Below are 19,304 nucleotides of genomic sequence, written 5' to 3' on the forward strand. Positions count from 1 at the left end.
AATTCAACTCCGTGGGGCCTACCAACTGTTGACATGTTCACATCTTCTCCAGGGAAGCAATTTTAGAGATGGCATTTGTAATGCCATACTGAATCTCTTGGTTCAACGGGACTCATGTATAACAGGTTCAATAAAATCCTAAAATAAATATGGAAGGATCAAGTGAATGAATGGTTCTTAGAGCTATTTGGACACTCGGCGGCTCCTGGCGCAGCCTGGCTCATTGACGTGTGGTTTTGACAGTGGTGCATCACGCAGGGTTTCTCCCGCACTCTGATGTCCGTGAATTTCTCTGTCTCGTAGTACTGTCTTAATTCTCTCTTTTAGTAGAACAAGCCCACCATTGACTGTTTTATTTCCTCTCCACCTAGATTTTAAAGAAATCTTGCATCGAAATTCTGGCAGCTGAACCGTCTACCATATGCGCAGGAGGTAAATGAAAACTAAGTCCTAATCGCTTCCATTAAGTTGGTATTTCGAGCTCAAATCTGTATTTGCTTCATGTGTAAGGGCATAGAAGTAGGACAAGAGGCAGGTAGGTGTGACTCCAAAAATCAAAAATTGCTAATTAAATCTGCTGTGGGGAAAAGAAAGGAGAACCATGTCAGTTGCTGGGAAGTCTAAAATCAGCCATCAAAATCCCTTCTTTCACGGGACATGAGTACAAGGAAACTGTAGAAACACTAGATTCTCACCTTGATGCAAGGCTGATCCCAGTGCCACCCCACCTGTGACCGCCCTGCAGATCACACCAGAGGGTCACTGTGAACCCTGGGCCTCCCTTGGAATGTTGTTCTTAAGTATTCTGTGTACTCGGTATATTCATTTGGCCTAACTGTTCCATCTACCAGGGCTCACAAAATAGTGGTAGAGAATTGCAGGCATCGCTGTAAGGTCTACTAGAATGTATCATCAGTGGAGGAGCTCTCTAGGGAGCAGCCTTTGCCTTGACTTTCAGTATCATCTCCAAGTGATGAAGACGGGGGCTTTGGCCAGCTTTGCAGTATGGGCTGCCTCCCACTTCAAGGGTGTGCTCTTTTGATGCACAGGCGTCAGCTCTGTTTCAGCCGTGTAATGGGCTTTTTAACCTGCCGTGGGCCAGGCACATTGCTGGGTGCTGGGTATATGAAGATAGACTCTGTGGGTCCCTGTCCCCCTGAACCTTTTGTCTTTCACTGTTGAGAGTCCCTATTGATACCCCATTTCTAGCCTTTCTGAACACCAAATGCCAGTCATTGATTATTGACGCCCAACCCAGATGAGACAGTAGATCCTGCAGAAAAGCTCGCTTATGGCATATTTTACTGGTATAATCAAGGCGCTTGCTTAAAGATTTCCTTCTCAGTTCTTAATTGGATTTTAGAGCAATTGAAAATGGCCAAGGAGGCAGACACTAAATCTGTGTCAACATCACAATAAATGCATACATGTTAGCATGAATCAATGCATATGTAAATGTGCACATATGTATAAACCCCATACATATATTAGTGCATATGTGAACACGTGAATACATACATACGGGTATACATACACATGTATGTAAAGTTGTTAGCAAAATACACGGTGGCTATCTGAGCTATGTGTTAATTTCCTAAGGAAAAGCAATTTGAGAAGATTTCCTTTCTATATTCAAATAATTGGGTTTTTTTTGCCAGCACAGATGACAGGGGAATATGTTCACCACAGGGCACACTCCAGGAGAATGTCTTCAAAGAAATCCTGGTGGGGTGATTAACATGTACAGTTCCATCACTTGGGAGGCTGAGGCTAGTTCAAGGCCAGCCTGAGCTCCACAGTGCACCATGTAAGGAAGAAGTGGGTGGCCTGGAGGGACAATTCAGGGATTAAGAGCACTTGCTGCTCCTGCAGAAGACCCTGGTTTCCAGCCCCCACAGGGTGTTCACAGCCATCTGTACCTCTCGCTCCAGGGACCTGATGCCCTTTTCTGATGAAACTCCAAGGATATCAAGCACACACTTGGTGCACACTCATTCATGCAGGCAAAACACACACACATATAAAATGAATAAATCAAAAACACAGGGGAGGGAAATTTGGCAGAAGATAAATGCATAAACGCATACTGGGGTGTTGTAAAGGGCCGTGCAGAGAAGAGCCTAAACTGGACTGGACAGTCATCCTAAGTTTTGGGAGCGTCTTGTAAGGAAGTGGGCTGTTTGGAGGACTTGAACTTTGTGTATTGTGTGTGAATACAATGTGTTTTTTATAATCCTAAACTTTAAAGTAATTAGAAGACAAGGAAGTCCCTTGATTGTGCAATTATCTCATGCGGGATGAAAACCCAGGCTACGGCTTTGCAACCTTGGCTGTGGAGCAACCCTGTGATCCATCAGAAAGCCTGCAGGGGATGGGCAGTTTTTAATTCTCAAGAATCATTAGCTCTTTCCCCTAAGCATGTCCCACTGCCTAGCAAAGTTCCTGGCACTAAATTGGTCATTAGTAAAATCTGATGAGTGTCTTCATTTAACAATACCTTTGGCTTTTCTCTGTTTGATCCTTTTTAGCTCCTTCCATACAACCGTAAGAGGGTCATCCACTTTTTAATTGTTTAAGTAGAATGAAACAGAATTTTAAAAAGCAATAGCCATTTAGACAATAAAAAGCCCTCCTCAATAATTCTAGACTCAATAAATTACTCAGTCTTCCTCACATACTGTTAAGATGTTCGAGACAATTTTAAGAATTATATACATAAACTTAATGCATATGGCGCAGAAGTACTAGGGCCCACGAGATCTGCCAGATTCTCTGAGTGGGCTGTCCAGTGGCAGACACTGTGTGAGGCAGCAGGATATAGAGAGGAATAAGGTTCTTACAGGATAATTACTAAGGATAGAATTTGGGCTCAAATAGCCAGTTTCATACACAAACAGGTTTAGGGAAAACCTGATTTCATTGATACAGGGGATTGAAAGTACATGTCACTAAAAGAAGTGTCAATAACCCAAGTGCCTGAGGAGCAGAACCTCTGCAGAATGCATCCAGGCTGGGTCTGCCAGTCTGCAGGCTTTGAGTGATTGTCACATGCATTCTTTTTATCCACACTGCGGTTTTTAAAGATACAGTTACTATGCTCAAACACCAATGTACTTAAGGAGTCCAGTTTTTGTACTATCTTGGGAAATCAAACCTAATAACAGTGGTGCTGTATTTGCCCAGGATAGCCATTGTTGGGAATGAGTAACCAATATGTGTGTATTTCTTCCCACTCAATAGCCCCTTTCCACTCCCTATTGTCACCCCTGACTCATGGCCATTCTGCTCACTCCTTTGTCTTGATTCAGTCCCTGTTGCAAAGCACACAGTAGTCACCTGCTGTGTGGCAGCTTTGACACCACCTTCATTTAAATAACTTGGTTCCCTTCCAACACAGATGCCTTTGAAGGTTCTTATTAACCATTCGTGCATGTCGTGTAGTTAGGAAAGATGGCCCATCTATAGGCTGCTCCACCTATCTGAACCCTTGTTTAGGAAACACACACTGTGCTGAGCTCAGTGGGTCTCAGGCTCAGAGTTCATCACATACTCGATAAGCACGGACTTCAGGCAAGGACTGATTGGGATCCAGTCTGGTCTGCATTTAAAGTCCTTACCAGCACTTCTAGAAAGGAAGCCATACCCAGTCCCTCACATGACATTTCAGAGACAGTTGGAGTATCCCACTGTTTCCCACGGCTTCTGATGAGGCAGGGAAGGTTCATACAAAAGCAAACCATTTCTGCCTTCATGTCTGCTGTTGAACTTTAGATGCTTGAAGGAGACTCATTCGAGCAAAGTCAGAAGGTGTTCTCATTTCTTGACCTGCTTGGTGTTCTGCAAAGCACTCATGCTTGCTGCTAGACCCTCTTCTGAATGGAACGTTTCATGGTCTTCTGAACACACACACTCCCCTTAGTTTAAGATATTTCTGATTGGAGAAGAACTGGCGATGAAAATGCCAAGTGGGAAGCCCACAGTTTCTTAGAAAGTTAAACACACGCTGACTGAATGGCCCAGCCTTGCCATCCCTAGACATCTGCCCAAAATAAAAGGGAAAATGAAATCTATGACCAGACGAAATCAATAGGTAGTTGTTAATACTAGCTCTACTTTTAATAGACCCAAAGCTGCAAACCACTCACATATTCATGAGCAAGTGAATGGACAAAAAAAAATAATTTTTCTGTATGTTAGAATAATACTCATCCCTAAAACAAACCCTGGGTAAACCTCAAAGTAAGTACAGGTGAGTCTTAATCGCGCTGATGGGAGAGCCAAGTGGAACGCTTGCTTGTGTGACCCCACTCGATGAACTCCCAGGACGCTGGACCTGATCGATGCTTTATTAGAAAGCAGAGCAGCGGCTCCTCAGTCGGAAGGAGGAACAGGGAGAGATGGCAGAGGCAGTGGAGGAACATTGATGGTGGTAAAGAGGTCAACATCCTGTCTGCTTTATGTGTCTCATGTCAAATCTTACCCTTTCTGTGCATGCTAATGTACCCCGGTTATGACTCACAGACCATGTTGTAAAATCTCAGTGTTCCAAAGAATATTGGGTGGTGCAATAAGCATTTATCAGGAAAGAAAATCCAAACCGACTTCCAGGATGAAGTGGCTCTGACTGTCGTGGGACACAGCAGTGCTGAGAGAGCTGAGAAAGGGGAAAATGTGCAAATATTTCTCTTTCTAGTCCAGGGAGTGATGGGAAGCCATCCAGAAACTATGTGTTTTTTTAAAAAAGGAAGAAAACTGAAGAAGAGGGTGTAAAGTAGGTTTGTTACATCCCTTACTTTTTGCTCTTTTTAAATCACAAACTATGAAATTTGCCCTTCTAAAGCGTACAATTGATTTGATGTTGTTAACATATCAATGTTGTGTGGCCACAGCAGCCACCTAATTTCATAATGCGTTCATCATCCAGAAAGAAAGAAACTGTACTTAGTGAGCAATCATTCCCATCCCCCACCATAGCCACCACTAGTCTGCTTCCTGATTTTGCTAACTTAGGCAACTCACAAAAATGGAATCCTGCAACATGCAACCTTTTGCACCTGACTTCTTTCATTTAGCACAGTGTTTCTAAGGCTCCCATGTTACAGCATGCATTGGAACCTGGTCTCTTTATGGTTAGGTAATATTCTGTTATGTAGAGAAATTTTATTTATCAGTTAGTGGGCATCGGCTGTTTCTATTGCGGGCTCTTATGAACAGTGCTATTGTGAGTTCTTGTGCAAGTTTTTGTGTGGACACCCAGTATTCATTTCTCTTGGATATATATCTATGTTGCCTGAGATTTCTGTCCCACTAGGTCCCATAGCCATTCAGTCCCAAAGAAATACACAGAGGCCTGCATTAATTGTAAGCTGGTTGGCCTAGTAGCTCAGGTTTCTTATTAACTCTTACATGCTACATTAACCCATAATTCTTGTCAGTGTTAGCCATGAGGCTTGATACCTTTTATCAGCAAGGCAGTCTCATCTTGCTTCCTCTGTATCTGGGTGAAGACTGCAGACTGAGCATTCCTCTTCCTAGAATTCTCCTGTTCTCATCACCCCACCTATCCTTCCTGCCTGGCTGCTGGCCAATCAGCATTTTATTAAAGCAATACAACTGACAAATCTTTGCAGGGTACAAGACCATTGTCCTACAACATATCTAGGAGGAGAAAGTTTGGTTCATGGTGTAATCATATTTAAAATTTTGAGAAACAGCCAGACTATTGCCAAAGAGGTTTACCATTTTATAATCCCACTAACGATGCCCATGGATTTTCCTTTCTTCCCCTAATCTTGTTACTTTCAGTATAGCCGTCTTATCAGCTATGAAATAGTATTGCAGTTTTTATTTGCATTTCCATAATGACTAATGGTGTTGGACATATTTTCATTTGTTGACCTCAAAAAGTACCCAGATTAGACCTGGCTTGGACCTGAACACATGAGCATCTTGCCTTTCCCCATTTTGTTCTTTCAGTCATCCAGTGAGCTTACATGGAGGTAAATGACCCCAGGTTAGCAGGACAGCATCTATAAGACATAGAAATGCTAACATCTGTCATCAAGAACCTTAAATTACATGTTTTCTGCCTTGCCTTTGTCTTGAGGATACATACCTAAAAGGAGAACTATCACAAAAGATTAAATCAAAGACATAAACAATTTTACCTGAAGGCTCATAGTCCATCCAGAAACTTCCTGAAGGAGCTGATATCCTACAGAGAATCCTGTGTTCACATTCTCTGTACACACTGAACTGTGTAGACTGTGAAGGGTCAACTGTAGGGCTCTGGGGATAAGGGACATTAGAGAGGAATGATCTGGATGGGGTGTATCCTGGATCCTCCTGCTACAGATCCATTGCACAGAGCTGGATTACATAACTTCTTTGTACAAGAATCTGGCATTCCAATGAGGCTGCTGGGTTAGATCGTTGAGCTGTTCTGGAAACCAAATATGTGTGCTGACGTGGAAATTGTGCCAGGCAGGGTAGGAGTCTGCCTCTCACTCCGGCATCTTCTCCCCAGGCCTAAATGGTTGCATGGTTTGATTCCTATCATGGGTCCCTGATGTCTTCCTTCCTCTACTCCCTGAGGCTGAGCCAACCAGACATGTGGGGAGCTGCTTTTATAGAGGGTTCGACAGCTGAGCTGGCAGTGCCGAACATGGTGTTAGAGAAGGGAGCTTGGCATGCAGCCTGTGTCCAGCATCTCCTCTCCCTTTGCTGATCTCTGAGGGAACGAGAGGGAGGCCAAAGGCAAAGCAGAAAACATGCAGAATCTGCAGAAGTGTCGACCAGATGTCTGTATGTCTGGCATTCAAACTAGAAACCCAAGATAAGTTTCCCTGAGCTTCATTGAGAAAATAAGATGCAGTAAGAGTCTTTCCAACCACTGAACTAGCCGATGATCAGAGATGGGCCAGGATGGGAAGCATCTAAAGTTTTAAATACACCTTTCTAAACTTTGCAATAGCTTGTAAGTATCAATACGCATGTATAAATTCTCACTGCTCGTGACTGTAGCCCCGAAAAACCACACTGATTAATAAAGTTCCCAACCAAGGTTCTGACCCTGAGGATATGAGTCCAGTTTTGCTAGCTCTGAGTAAATCATCAAAAGATTGCGGTCTTACTCCCTTTCTCTTCTGGCCCCAGTTCTTCTGAAAGCCTTCCTTATCTGTACTCTCAACCCACAGTGTGTCTGGGTTCCTCACAGTTTCCTGTTTCATGTGTGGGTCTGCCCAACACAACTGTCAGATGAGCACACCTGTCCAAAGTTAGTCCAAAGATGGGCGTTAAAGAAATCATACCCCAACTCCTACGTTACTCAAGGGTCACAACACAGTGAACATCCGTTTTCTGTTTCAGTCAGATGGTCTTACGAGGATAGTGGGTGACAGCTAGGCTAGTGGTCCCTGGTGCCTGGCTGCCCTGGATTCCAAAACAGGTCTGAGGGTTTTTTAATTGGTGCGATCTTGAGCAATTACATAACCTCTCTGAGATCACTTTCTCAGCTACACTCCCTGGATTGCAGGGGGATGGAAATGACATCAGATCCATACAACGCTCACCACTGGGCTGGCACAGCGAGGGACCATTAACTATCAGTTATTGCTTTGGCAAACAAGATCTTTGAATTCCATGGGAATGAAAGTGACATAAACTCATGACATTTATTTAACATTGAAAGAGTCCCATATGCTGGCTTTTTAATTCCATTCTTCTGCCAGCGAAGCCTCTATTTAGGTAGCAAGTTACTCTAGGTCGACTTTAACAGACACTGAAGCTTTTCTTCTGGGCTGGAGTTCAATTACAGGTTAAAGAAAAAATCTTTTAAAGCCAGTATGGTGGCAACACTTTTAATTTTTAACATCAGGAAGGCAAAGGCATGTGGGCTTATTGGCCCTCCAGCCTAGCCCACTCGGCAAGCCTAAAGTCAGAGAAGACCCTGCTTCAGAAACCAAGATAGATGGCTCCTGAGGAACAACAGTGCATCCAGGAGAAGGGAAAGCTGCAAAAGTCACACCGCCACTAATTAAAGGAATGCTTTCCTGGTTGGGGAGAAAGAGACCAAAGGGCACTACATCGCTGCGTGCCCAGCAGTGGTTCCCCACAGGCTCTACGTGCCATGGACCGTAGTCCCCAAAACTCCTGAGGTATCTTGACTCTAAAGAAAATCTTTCAGGAGATTCCAAAATGTAAATCAGACTCGAGGAGGGATGTTGGGAGGAAGTGGAGGACTCTTCTCTGGGTCCCCTCTGGCTGTTTTAGCACTGTCTAGACTGGAAAAGTGGGTAAGATTCAAATAGAGATAGGGAGGACGGCAGTGCAGGCAGGAGCAGAAGCAGGGAGTGGCACCTCTGAGCAGGAAACAGTGTCTTCCTTGAGAACACAGGAGAGAAGGGGTCAGTGAGCGGGAAGGAGCCTTCACGCTGTCCTTGTTCTCCTACCTGACCTGATCCCTGGGCTTCTGAAGCCTACGGAAACAGTAGCCAGAGGCTCTGGAGCAGACATAAAGCAAGTCCATGGGTGATGGTCAAGTAATGTGTGCTGTTGTTCCTCCTTTCAGAGTCTTTTCAAGTGGTCATAAGGGGAAATGGCTTCCGACACGCCCGCAACGTGGACAGGGTCCTCTGCAGCTTCAAGATCAACGACTCAGTCACACTCAGTAAGTCCTGGTAACTTGAGGGTGGGACGGGGGACATTGCCAGCACAGCCACTTCAGAGAATTGCTCAGTGCTAATGAGGCCTCCAGTGAGAACAATTGGTCCTCTTGTGCCCTTGGTTCTGACCAGAGTCTGACCACACTGGGTAGGAACAGCCCAAGGGTACCCAGCTTGGGGATCAGGACAAGGCTTGACAAGAGCTCTCAGTGTCCCCCCCACACACACACATACACACAAACATAGAGCCAGACCTAAGGAGGCAGTGAGTGCCTGCTTCCTTCTTATGGTTTACCAAGTCCCTGACCCCACCCCCGCTGGTCCTGCAAGCCCTGCTTAGTTAGGGCCTGTGGAACTCTCGAGGCTTCTCAGCCAAGTACTGGAGATTTTAAAGAAATGATAAAACAAGATGGGTCTAAATTGATCAATCTTGAATAAAGCAAAAACCAGACCACTGGGCTTGCATGTGTGGATTCCGGGACTTTTTTTCAATCTGGAAGGTTCTTGATTAGAGTAGCCAAGAAACACTCATTGTGGTGAAGACTTTGCATGCAGTCAGAACAATGGCAGTAAAACTAAGGGCATCTCATGAGGGAAAGCAGGCTTTCACAGCAGCCGAGCCTCCGGGAGACCTTTGCAGCAGGCAAGATCTGAATTTAAAGACGTGTGACTCGGTGGCCATCCAGGAGAGATGGGAGGTCTGGTTTCAGAAAGGCAGATGGCGGGAGCCTGGTTGTTACTTGCATCTGGCATCCATCACGCGGACAATTACTGGCTCCCTGTCTGCAGTGATAAACAGCAGCCACGCTGGGCTGTATTTTCCATCACGCTGTGTGCTCCTTGCTCTATCCTCTCTGCTCTGCAGCCCAGAGGTTTGGGAGGGAAGGAAGGCAGACCCCCACCCACAGGCCGTTCACTGCTCACTCTGGGTTTTCTCCTTATACCCCCGGAAGAGAGGAGGTCTAACTCTATTTTAATTAGGAAAGTTGAAGGGCACACCTTTTTTTCTCTCCTTGACACCTTCAAACCATCTTGATAGCTTAAACACCTTAGCTTCCTAACAGACATCTGGAATTGCTGGCTTGGGATAATATCAAACATTGAAAACATTCAGTTAGTTTTATTAAAAATTTGGAATGCTCTCGTATGTTTAAAATGTGTGTGCTGCTTGAAACCATTTTTCCATGTCCCTGAGCAGCCATAGTGTGGAAGCTGCTTCCTAAGCCACTGTAAATTCTCGCTTTCCCTCCCAAGCTCAGACCCCAGGAAAGTTAAGAGCTCTGAGAATTTGAACTGGCCTCTGTGGGGCAAACCGTGTGTGTGTGTGTGTGTGTGTGTGTGTGTGTGTGTGTGTCTGTGTGTGTGTGTGTGTGTGTCTGTGTCTGTGTCTGTCTGTGTGTGTGTGTCTGTTGGGGGCACAACACATGGGTCAGACCCACGCTGTAGCCGGCACTTGCCAGCTGATCCGTGAACTCCAGTTTCTCACCCCTTTGCCGGCACCGCCTGTGCCCACTGTCCACTCACTCACAGACAAATACAGGCCACTGGACTAGGAGGGCACCTCGAACTCCAAACTCACCCCACTCCAGCACACTGGGACTGCCGAAGACAGAGACAGTAAATTGATCCCAGAGAGACTATGCCTGGCACTTAGCCACACTGGATACAGAAGGTGCTGAATTCACTCTCAGTTCAAATATTTAAAATCACTTAGAAACAAAACATCAGATAGGACTTCTTTGACACAGTGACATACATAATTTCCATGACACAGTGACATGTATCTCCATGACACAGTGACACACATCTCCATGACACAGTGACACGCATCTCCATGACACAGTGACACGCATCTCCATGACACAGTGACACGCATCTCCATGACACAGTGACACGCATCTCCATGACACAGTGACACGCATCTCCATGACACAGTGACACTCATCTCCATGTACAGATTTGAAACTCAATGTCATTCCAAGACTATGTCACTATGAAGAGATGGTCACTTTAAAGTTGGGAGGAAATAGCGAGTCATCCCACCTCCTCTGCAATGTTTATCTGGTGGTTCTAGCATCACCATCTTATAAATGGTGGGAGCGTTCTAGGGAGCTAGCTGAGGTGGTCCCCACATGCGGAAGGCAGCTGTTGATACTTGAAAGCCATACATGGCCAGTCTCTGCCACATTAGACAATGTCATGGCATCGTTAAAGACACCAGAAAATAATGATAACATCAAGACTTTTAAATACTTTGGAATGATCTTGCATTCCTAAAAAACTAGAGTTCTTAGTTTATTGCTAGACAATCGAGGGTTATTAAACTGAATGTTTCAGAATTAGCCCCTCAGTAAATTTTTTCTAATTTCCAATTAATTTTTAGCTAACATACAAATAATGGGTTTTATTGTGACATTTTCATACCTATTCTTCACTGTTCTCTGCTTGTGCTCACCCCACCACTGCCCCCCAGCTATAAGCACTTCAACTTTTACTGCTACCTCTGTCCAGAGTTCAATGGCGACCATTAGAAAACATTCCAGGGAGCTGGAGAGATGGCTCAGGAGTTAAGAGCACTGTCTGCTCTTCCAGAGGACCTTAGTGCAGTTCCCAGCACCCACATCAGGTGGCTCACAACCGTTTATAACTCCAGCGCCAGGGCATCAGCTCCCCCACACACATATACATATAAAAATAAGTGAATAAAATAAAATCTTTTTTAAAATAAAAATATCCAGGGAAAATGTAACAAACAAAATCTATTGAGAACAATTTGTCTAGACATACAGAATGACATATGAGTGACATATAAGGAAAACCTTTGTGAGGACTATTTTTAAAATGAGAATAAATGCATGGTCTAGTCTCCAGGCGTAGTGCCGTCTCTGGAGACAAACACCAGGGAAGAGCCCTGGCTCAGCTACCGCCAGCTGTTGGCGGTAACAGGTTATCCGACACTTTGTGTCTTGGTTTTTCCCTGTGCGATGCTTGTGGCGATAGCATCTGTGTCCTAGGCTGTTAAGAGGCATAGTGTGACAGGCGGGACTTATCGCAGGCTTGCTACGGACAGCCGCCCAGTCCTGACCGCGGGTGCTATTTCATTATTACTAGGAACCATGCCACTCCTACTAAACAGAGAAATAAATGAGCATTGTAAAGATATCGCTTATTTAAAATTTAATATTTACTTTTAGTACAATCCCAGTGAAAATCTCCGTGGTGCTTTTAAAGTTAAAATAATTTTAAGCTTTATATGGAAGAATAAACTACAAGATTAGCCAAGTAAAATGCAGAAACTGCCTGAGCTGACTTTAGGATGAACCAAAAAAGCGTAGTCATTCAAAGACTGTGTGACCAGTATAACTGGCAAATGGCAAAGGAACAGAGCTCCAAACAGAGCCAGACTCCGGCATGAACTTAGCATTGAATTAAATGACCATTCCGATCATGATGCTGGGACAACTGGCTAGCTGCTTAGAGAAACGATTAAGTTTGATTTTTATCTTACACTTTCCAGTTAAACAAATTCCAGATGACCTGAAAATTCTAATGTGAACATGAAAATATAAAATTTCTAGAAAAGTAAATGTTTGCATAATTACCAAGGGTATAAAGATGTTGAGCAAAAAGTGACTGTGCTTGAAGGAAAAATTTGATAGCGTAAGCACATGTTTTTAAATTCTCCTATTACCAACCCCAACAAAAATCAAAAGGAAAAGGAAATAAAGGAAAATTATTTATAATATATATAATACGAGGTCAAAAGTTTAGTATAAAGATATCTGCTGAAGTCAGGCATATAAAAATAAATTTTTTTAAAAAAAAAAGTAGGGAAATTGGGCTGATGTGATGACTCAGCAGCTAAAATTGCAAGCCTGACCAGCCGAGTCCAATCCCGGCTCCCACAGTGGAGAGAGAGAACCACTCCTCAGAGTTCTCCTCTGGACTCCATGCATGTGCACACAAATAATAAAGTTGTTTACAAAAGAAAAAAAACAGGTGAAATATAAAATATATGAAAAGGAAACTTCTAAGAAAAATGGTGGCCCACAACCCCACGGAAAGGGCTCAGTGTGAGCAGGGGCAGGCAAGGAGGCTTTCTTGGATTTTCCTTTGGCACATGTTCCCGTGAAGCTCAAGTTGGCCCCTGGTATACCATGTAGATGAGGATTGCCTCGAATTCCTAATCCTTCAGCCTCCCAAGTACGGGGACGACAGGCATGTGCCACCATATCCAGCAGCAGTCAGGAAGGGTGGCAAAGACCCGGTGCCCAGAACTGGTAAAGAGGCAGGCAAAGGCGCTTTCATGCATGGTCAGTGAGACACCATCAGAAACCCTAGAAGGCAATTCTTGAAATGAGCCGACTGCTTTCACACAACTTTTTAATGAAGCAGAGTTGGGGTTTAAGATATAAAGATATCTTCATGCAGGCATAAGCATGAGGGTTAGAAGAAAGAGAGGTGCTAGGAAGAGAGTAAAACATGCCTGCAAGCAAGGAGGTGCATTTCTCAAAGGAAAGTCTCGGAAAGAGAGACCCACCTAAGTGTGCTAATGGATGGTCTCCTCACGGGAGAGGCCTTCTATCCATTCTTGGCCCACATTTCAATATCCACATCTTTCAAAGGAAATGAAAGGGAATGTGTATTGCAGGTCTCAGCCTGTGTGTTGTGACCCCTTTGGGGTCAAACGACCCTTAGGGTTTGCCTAAGGCCATTGGAAAACACAGATATTTATCATTATGATTCACAACAGTAGCAAAATTACAGTTAAAAGTAGCAATGAAAATGAAGGATCAAAAAAACCAATGTTGTGTGGGGATCACCACAACACGAGGTGCTGTATTAAAGGGCCGCAGCATGAGGAAGGTTGAGAACCTCTGATATACAGAGACATGGGCGGCGTGACTGCTTATCATGCTACTGCTCGTGATGGCAAAAAAAAGCAAGAAGAGGGGGTAGGGACATTTAAATAACGGCATGAATGTTTCATGGTAGATGAGCCACATGTCAATTGTGAGTCGCCCTTTATAATTAGCTAATACTGTAGGGCAGTGACTGGCGCTGAGGGATGTTGCGTCCTGTGTTAGAACAGCTACAGGCGGTACGAAGGAGCTGCACTAGGGTCTGTTTTTCTTCACACACGTTCCCAACAAACTTGAAGGACACACCTTGTGCCATTAGCAGCAGACATCCCTGAATAAGACAACAGTAAATTCATATTTTCTTCTCCCTATCTAAGATTGCTACACACCCATGCTCCCCCTACAATTAGAAAAGAGCTCACTAAGGTTATTTTTAAACTTAATTTAATTTTTTAAATAATTATTTAGGTATAGCACACATACTATACTTAGCATCTGGTTGGCTTTCCAATCGCCAGGCTGAAGTGCCTTCTGGCCAATTGCATACCTTGGAAATACCACAATTTTTAGCAGTTTACCCTGGCTGCACGTTAGCCTACTTCAGTCTGCAGTGTGCTGTACCAAGAGAAGGTCTGCTTCCAATTGGAAACCCGCTTGCATAGCGATTAGAATGCCAAAATAGAGACCCCGGGGTATGAGCTGAGGACCAACCCATTTTATGCATGGTAAATAATAAACGGACAGTTTACTAATGCAATAACACAGCTCGTGCTAGACTGTCTTTGTGTGACAGTGGCTAGAAGCAAGGACACGTTTTACAGACTAGTGCAGTTCACAAGGCTCACTCTATGGTTTCAGGGCCATGCTTTATTGTTTATATAAAATGTTACTTCCCAGCTTGATTTCTTACTTAACAGGCCTAGCCATGGCTTACTTTCTGTACACCCCCCAAAGAACAGGGCTCTGTCCCATTCGAAGATACTTTCTCAAACAGGCTATTTTGAAAGTTCCCCTAAAGAGGCTCAGCATCCCCAAAGAAAAAGACCCTTGTTTGAATGTAGATGGTCCAGGGTGCTTTTTAAACGTTGTCTTATTATCCAGAAACTATACTTCATCTTAGAAGATATCTGGGAGCCAGGGCTGCTGGGGGCACCCAGAGGCAATCGCCGGTGTATCTGTGACAGCAGATAAAAGGAAAAGACAGAGGAAAAAGAAATCGTACACCTCCCAGCAAAAGTTGGGTTAGAGTATTACATGTGCTGGTCAAAGGCACTGCATGCACATGCAGTTTGGATGAGTTCCTGAGGAGCTGTTGTCCCATTAGAATGTCACAGTGTCACTTAGAGATATAAGGAGCCTGTGGGGCCTTGATTCTTTCCCAACAAGTTTCATCTAAAAGGCAGCAGCTGCTGACTGCTGAGCATCCAGCTGGTCTCTGTCTGTCCGTGTATCTCTTTCTGCGTCATCTCTCCCCCGTGCCACCTCATTGCACCATAGCCAGGCTGTGAGGGAAGAGTTATCTGTGCCCTCATCTTTACTAATGAGGAAACAAACTCAGGTTAATGAAGTCCCAGAGGCTGCTAGATGACCAGGTTAACAACTTAAAGTTGAGCGATCTCTGCTTTGCCAAGAAACCTGGATTCCCCAAGATCCCAAAGCCGCACCTCTAGAGCCAAGATGCCTCAGGATTAAACTGCTTGTCTGATGTCACACATCAGAGAGCAGATAGGTGAGCCTCAGTCCAGCGAAGACAGGTCCCAGGGTGCAGAGCATCACTTTCAGTGGCTGGCAGTTTGACCATGGTGAAGTCCCACTGCTTTCCTAAGTGGTCCCTTTGGCCTGAGCCTCGGGAGCCTCTCCTTACTGCTTGGGCATCTCCATTGCCCCTCCTTTCAGGAGAGCTTGACTTTTGTCCTAGTTCTGAAGTGGCTCCTGGACAGAGTACATCACCGCATGTTCATGTCACACAAACCAAGACAAAACAGCAGATAGGTTGGAGTCTACCCTGGGAATGTACATTGTGAGGTCTGCCACCAGAGAGACTTTCACAGGGGCAAGTTGACAGTTATGTGCAGGGGCCTGTATGCGGTCAGACTTGCTGTGGGGCCACCAAGTGCTCAGTGGCCCCAACAGAAAATGGTAAACCCTACAGAAAAACGCAGTGTTGAGGCAAAATTTGCTGGATGTGTTCCCCTGCCTCTACCCTTCCCCTTCTGCTCTATGTGAGAAGTTGGCGTCCCCCTTCTCTTCTGCACCAGGTGGCTGAACCTTCATAGTCACTGCCCGTATGTGTATAGTGATGGATAGGGACCTGGTGCAACCCTGCTCCTTTGTCATTTTCATAGGATGATGCAAGAGAAGATCCTGAGCAGAGAAACAGCTAGAGCCCAGGAGCCCCAGGCAGGCTGTTCTTTGTGTTGTTTAAATATTTATTCGGCGTTCCTTTGGAGAGGCTGGATTGGGTCTGCTGAGGGAAAGAATAAACGCACTGGTAGCTGTCTCCCTCTGCCTTTCAGTTTGGGCAACAACTTACACACCACGTCAGCACATGTTATGCACATGCCATGCACATGCTACACAGCTCAGGTGTGTACCAGCCCCCTCCTTCCCTCCCCTGCACTGGGTTTCTGTGAAGATTTCATCCTTCAAGTTCTTGCTGTGACCTGTGGTCATGCTTCAGGCTTTTGGGGTGGCCTTGCCTCTTAGTTGCAACTCCAAAGGGAAACATTTTCCAAATCTAACTGTGCACAGTCAGAAGAGTTTGTATGTCACAAGGCACATGCCTTGTGCATGAATCCTCAACTGTCCTTTATGGGGGAAAAACAGGGTTTTTAAAAGTATATTTATTCTTAGCAAAGTGCAGCTGTTTGGACGCAGCAGTGATCCTGACCTCGGGATTACAACATTTTAAAAGGCCAATTCTTTGCTTAGAAGATAATTTGTATGTTTTACGAAGTCAACAGTGAAGACTTTTTTTTGGTGTGGATTTATAGAGAGGAGAAAATGCTTTGTGAGAACCCTGTGCCTCATTACCTTCATCTAGTGTTCTTGCAATACCCAGAGCTGCTCTAATAACTTCAGAGCAAGGTAAATGCCAAATCCCACAAAGTTATGTGTAGTATGATCCCAATTCTATAAAAACACTACACAGAGAATGAAATATTATATATACCCAAAGGCCTCCATGATGTTTATCAACTGGGCATGGTGGTTCACTCCCTTAATAATTCACGCACTTGGGAGACTACCAGGGGAAGGCCATGCTAGGCTACACAGTGAGTTTAAAGGCAGTCTGAGATGTATGGGGAGAGCTTGTCACATATGCACCCAAAAAGTTTAGCACTGAGAATTATGATTATCAAATATTTTAAGAGTTTTGTCAACTCAGAATAATTATACTACACATGTTACTTTTGTAACAGATAAAAAATAAAATTTTATCCTGCGAATTCAAAAGAGGTTCTGGCAAGCAGTTAAACACTGGTGTGTCAACAGCTACGGAAACCAAAGCTTGTGCATATGATCATCCCTTCCCTCAAATGCAGTGACCAAGGCAACCCTCATTTCCTGCTGTAACTGTCCTCAGCCTTGAACCCTGCGCGGGTATTTGTACATCGGTTGCTGCTCTACGGCTCCCCCACCCCCATCAGGTCATGACCCCGACATTAACACAATGCCCGAATGAACCGTGTTTCTATGCTGATGCTGTGCCAACCTGTCACAAGGATGGTCTGGGTCCCACGGAGCCTACGTGAGAAACTGGCTGGGAAACACTCTTCCTATTCTCCAAACGTGCTCCCTCTCCTTCCTGTACTCATCGTCTTAGACAGTTCTGAACTTTCTGGACATTGCACCAGCAACCCAGGGGCCCTGAACTCTGAATTGATGCCTTCAGCCTTACTGCCATGGACTGAGGGATGATCTTGAACCACATCTGACATTACACCAGGCATTTCCCTCCCAGCAGTACTGAGGTTTGGAGGTTCTGGTGGAGATGTCCATGCCATTTCCCATTTTGTCTCAGATGTTGCCAAATACCCCTTTATGGGGCAAATCTCCCCGTTTGAGAAACTATTGCACCATGTATACATGTTCCAAAGATTGTGTTTCATATATGTGTACACACACACACACACACACACACACACACACACACACACACACATCGTAGCTGGGCAAGTTGCAGGAGCCCCTGAGTTTAAAAGCGCCCTCATCCTGTGTTTCCACCTTATTACTGTAGACAATGTGTTGAGTGTTTATCAAAGGCTAAACTTTAATAACGATTCCCATTCCGATTTATAAAACAAGAGCTGAGTATTGTTGACATCTTTCAGAGGAGAACTCTAAGCTGTGAACAGGGTAAAAGGCGCTGCCCAGGGCTATATCCCTATGAGCTGTGCTGGGCCTCTGCAGCTCAACTCTTCGTCTGCCTATGACTCTATCCTGCTGCAGGCTACCCCACAGACCAGGACGGGGAGAGGAGATAGGGAGCAGAGCCTGGGGGCCCCTGTGCCACAACTACTGACTTAGTAGTTCCTTGATCCAGGACAGTTACCTCGAACCTGTGACCTTACCGCAGCTGGGTAGTGAGGGCTCCATGAAGCCCTCCAGCTCCAGGCCAGGAGGGTTAGATAGCTCGGGGTCATGTGTAAGCACCAGGTTAAACTCCCAATTCTCCCCTTGGAAGGCGGTCTCTGGTTCCTGCTGAGCATAGGAGGGCATTGCAGGGAGACACGCTTGGCCCACATGCCACCCACATTCGGTTCTGACTCCTCTTCCCCTTTCCCTTGACTTCACCATTGCTGCTCAGCCTGTCTTAGCAGAAGTCATGCTCCACTTTCACAGCCTCTGCTTCGTTCCATAAAGTAGGCAGACGTCTACTGCTAGAATCCTGAGCTGTTACCCCCATCTGTGGAAACCTTCCAGCATAGAGCCCCCACACTCAACATTGCCCAGTAGTGTGCCTCTCTGTTGTCTCAGTCGTGGGTCCCTTTGAGGACCCATTGAGTTCATAAATGACACCTGAGGCAGCTGGACACTTGGCCACCTCCTTTCAGCCTGTGTCTCCATGAAGCTCAACCCAGATGCTTTGGATTCCACCAATTTAGGGAGCCCTGACTCTGGTTTCCCTCAAAGCTGTTAGCATTTGAAGGCAGAGGGCAGGGGACCTGTTCAGCCAACTCTAACTCCTCTTTCCACTTAATTTGGTCCTGTGTTGACAAACCAGCTGATAATTTGGTACTGACCTTACACTTGGTTCAGAGAAGCCATGAAATGCTCCCTAGACCAAGGGGGCTCTGAGAGCAACAGCAGAGCAGCCCAGCTTAGTCCTCCTACCTCGTGCAAATAGCTCAGCAGGAATGTAAACTCCTTTCAGGGGTTTACATCAATTCTTGAAGGCTTAGATAAGACTAGGGACCATTTTTCTGTTTATTTTTGCCAGAATACATATTCATAGCAAGAAAAGGTTGCCAAGACTTGTAAAGTATCTGAATTATTTCATCAGCCTTAAAAACAATCCACTGATTGGTGTTTGGATTGGCTAATGAATTTCAATCTTGGTTCTATCCCAAATCCATAGACAGTCACCAAATGGGAGAGAAGGATGCTGGAAACTTCTCCCCAAACCTAACGATGTTATTTAGTTGTGAGGTTAGAACCCTGGGACTGGGCTCATTTCAGTGTGGTTCCGGATTCTTAATTCACTGTCCTTAAAGCAGGCCTCGCTATGGCGCTGGGACTTCTAGTCCTCTGCCCTGAAGGGTGTGCTCACTGCTGG

General features: G+C 45.1%; 1 protein-coding gene across 3 annotated transcripts in view; it reads left to right on the top strand.

The window, feature by feature from the left end:
* The window catches only part of Antxr1 (ANTXR cell adhesion molecule 1), a 185,763-nt gene that overhangs the window by 61,417 nt on the left and 105,042 nt on the right, over positions 1-19,304 (top strand). For all 3 annotated transcript variants that reach the window (XM_038320077.1, XM_038320075.1, XM_038320076.1), the window contains exons 9-10: positions 372-432; positions 8,570-8,668. In XM_038320077.1, the coding sequence (XP_038176005.1) occupies positions 372-432; positions 8,570-8,668 (160 nt within the window). The remainder of the gene's footprint in view (positions 1-371; positions 433-8,569; positions 8,669-19,304) is intronic.

The sequence above is a fragment of the Arvicola amphibius genome, chromosome 2, assembly GCF_903992535.2.
Source record: "Arvicola amphibius chromosome 2, mArvAmp1.2, whole genome shotgun sequence".
Classification (NCBI taxonomy): Eukaryota; Metazoa; Chordata; class Mammalia; order Rodentia; family Cricetidae; genus Arvicola; species Arvicola amphibius.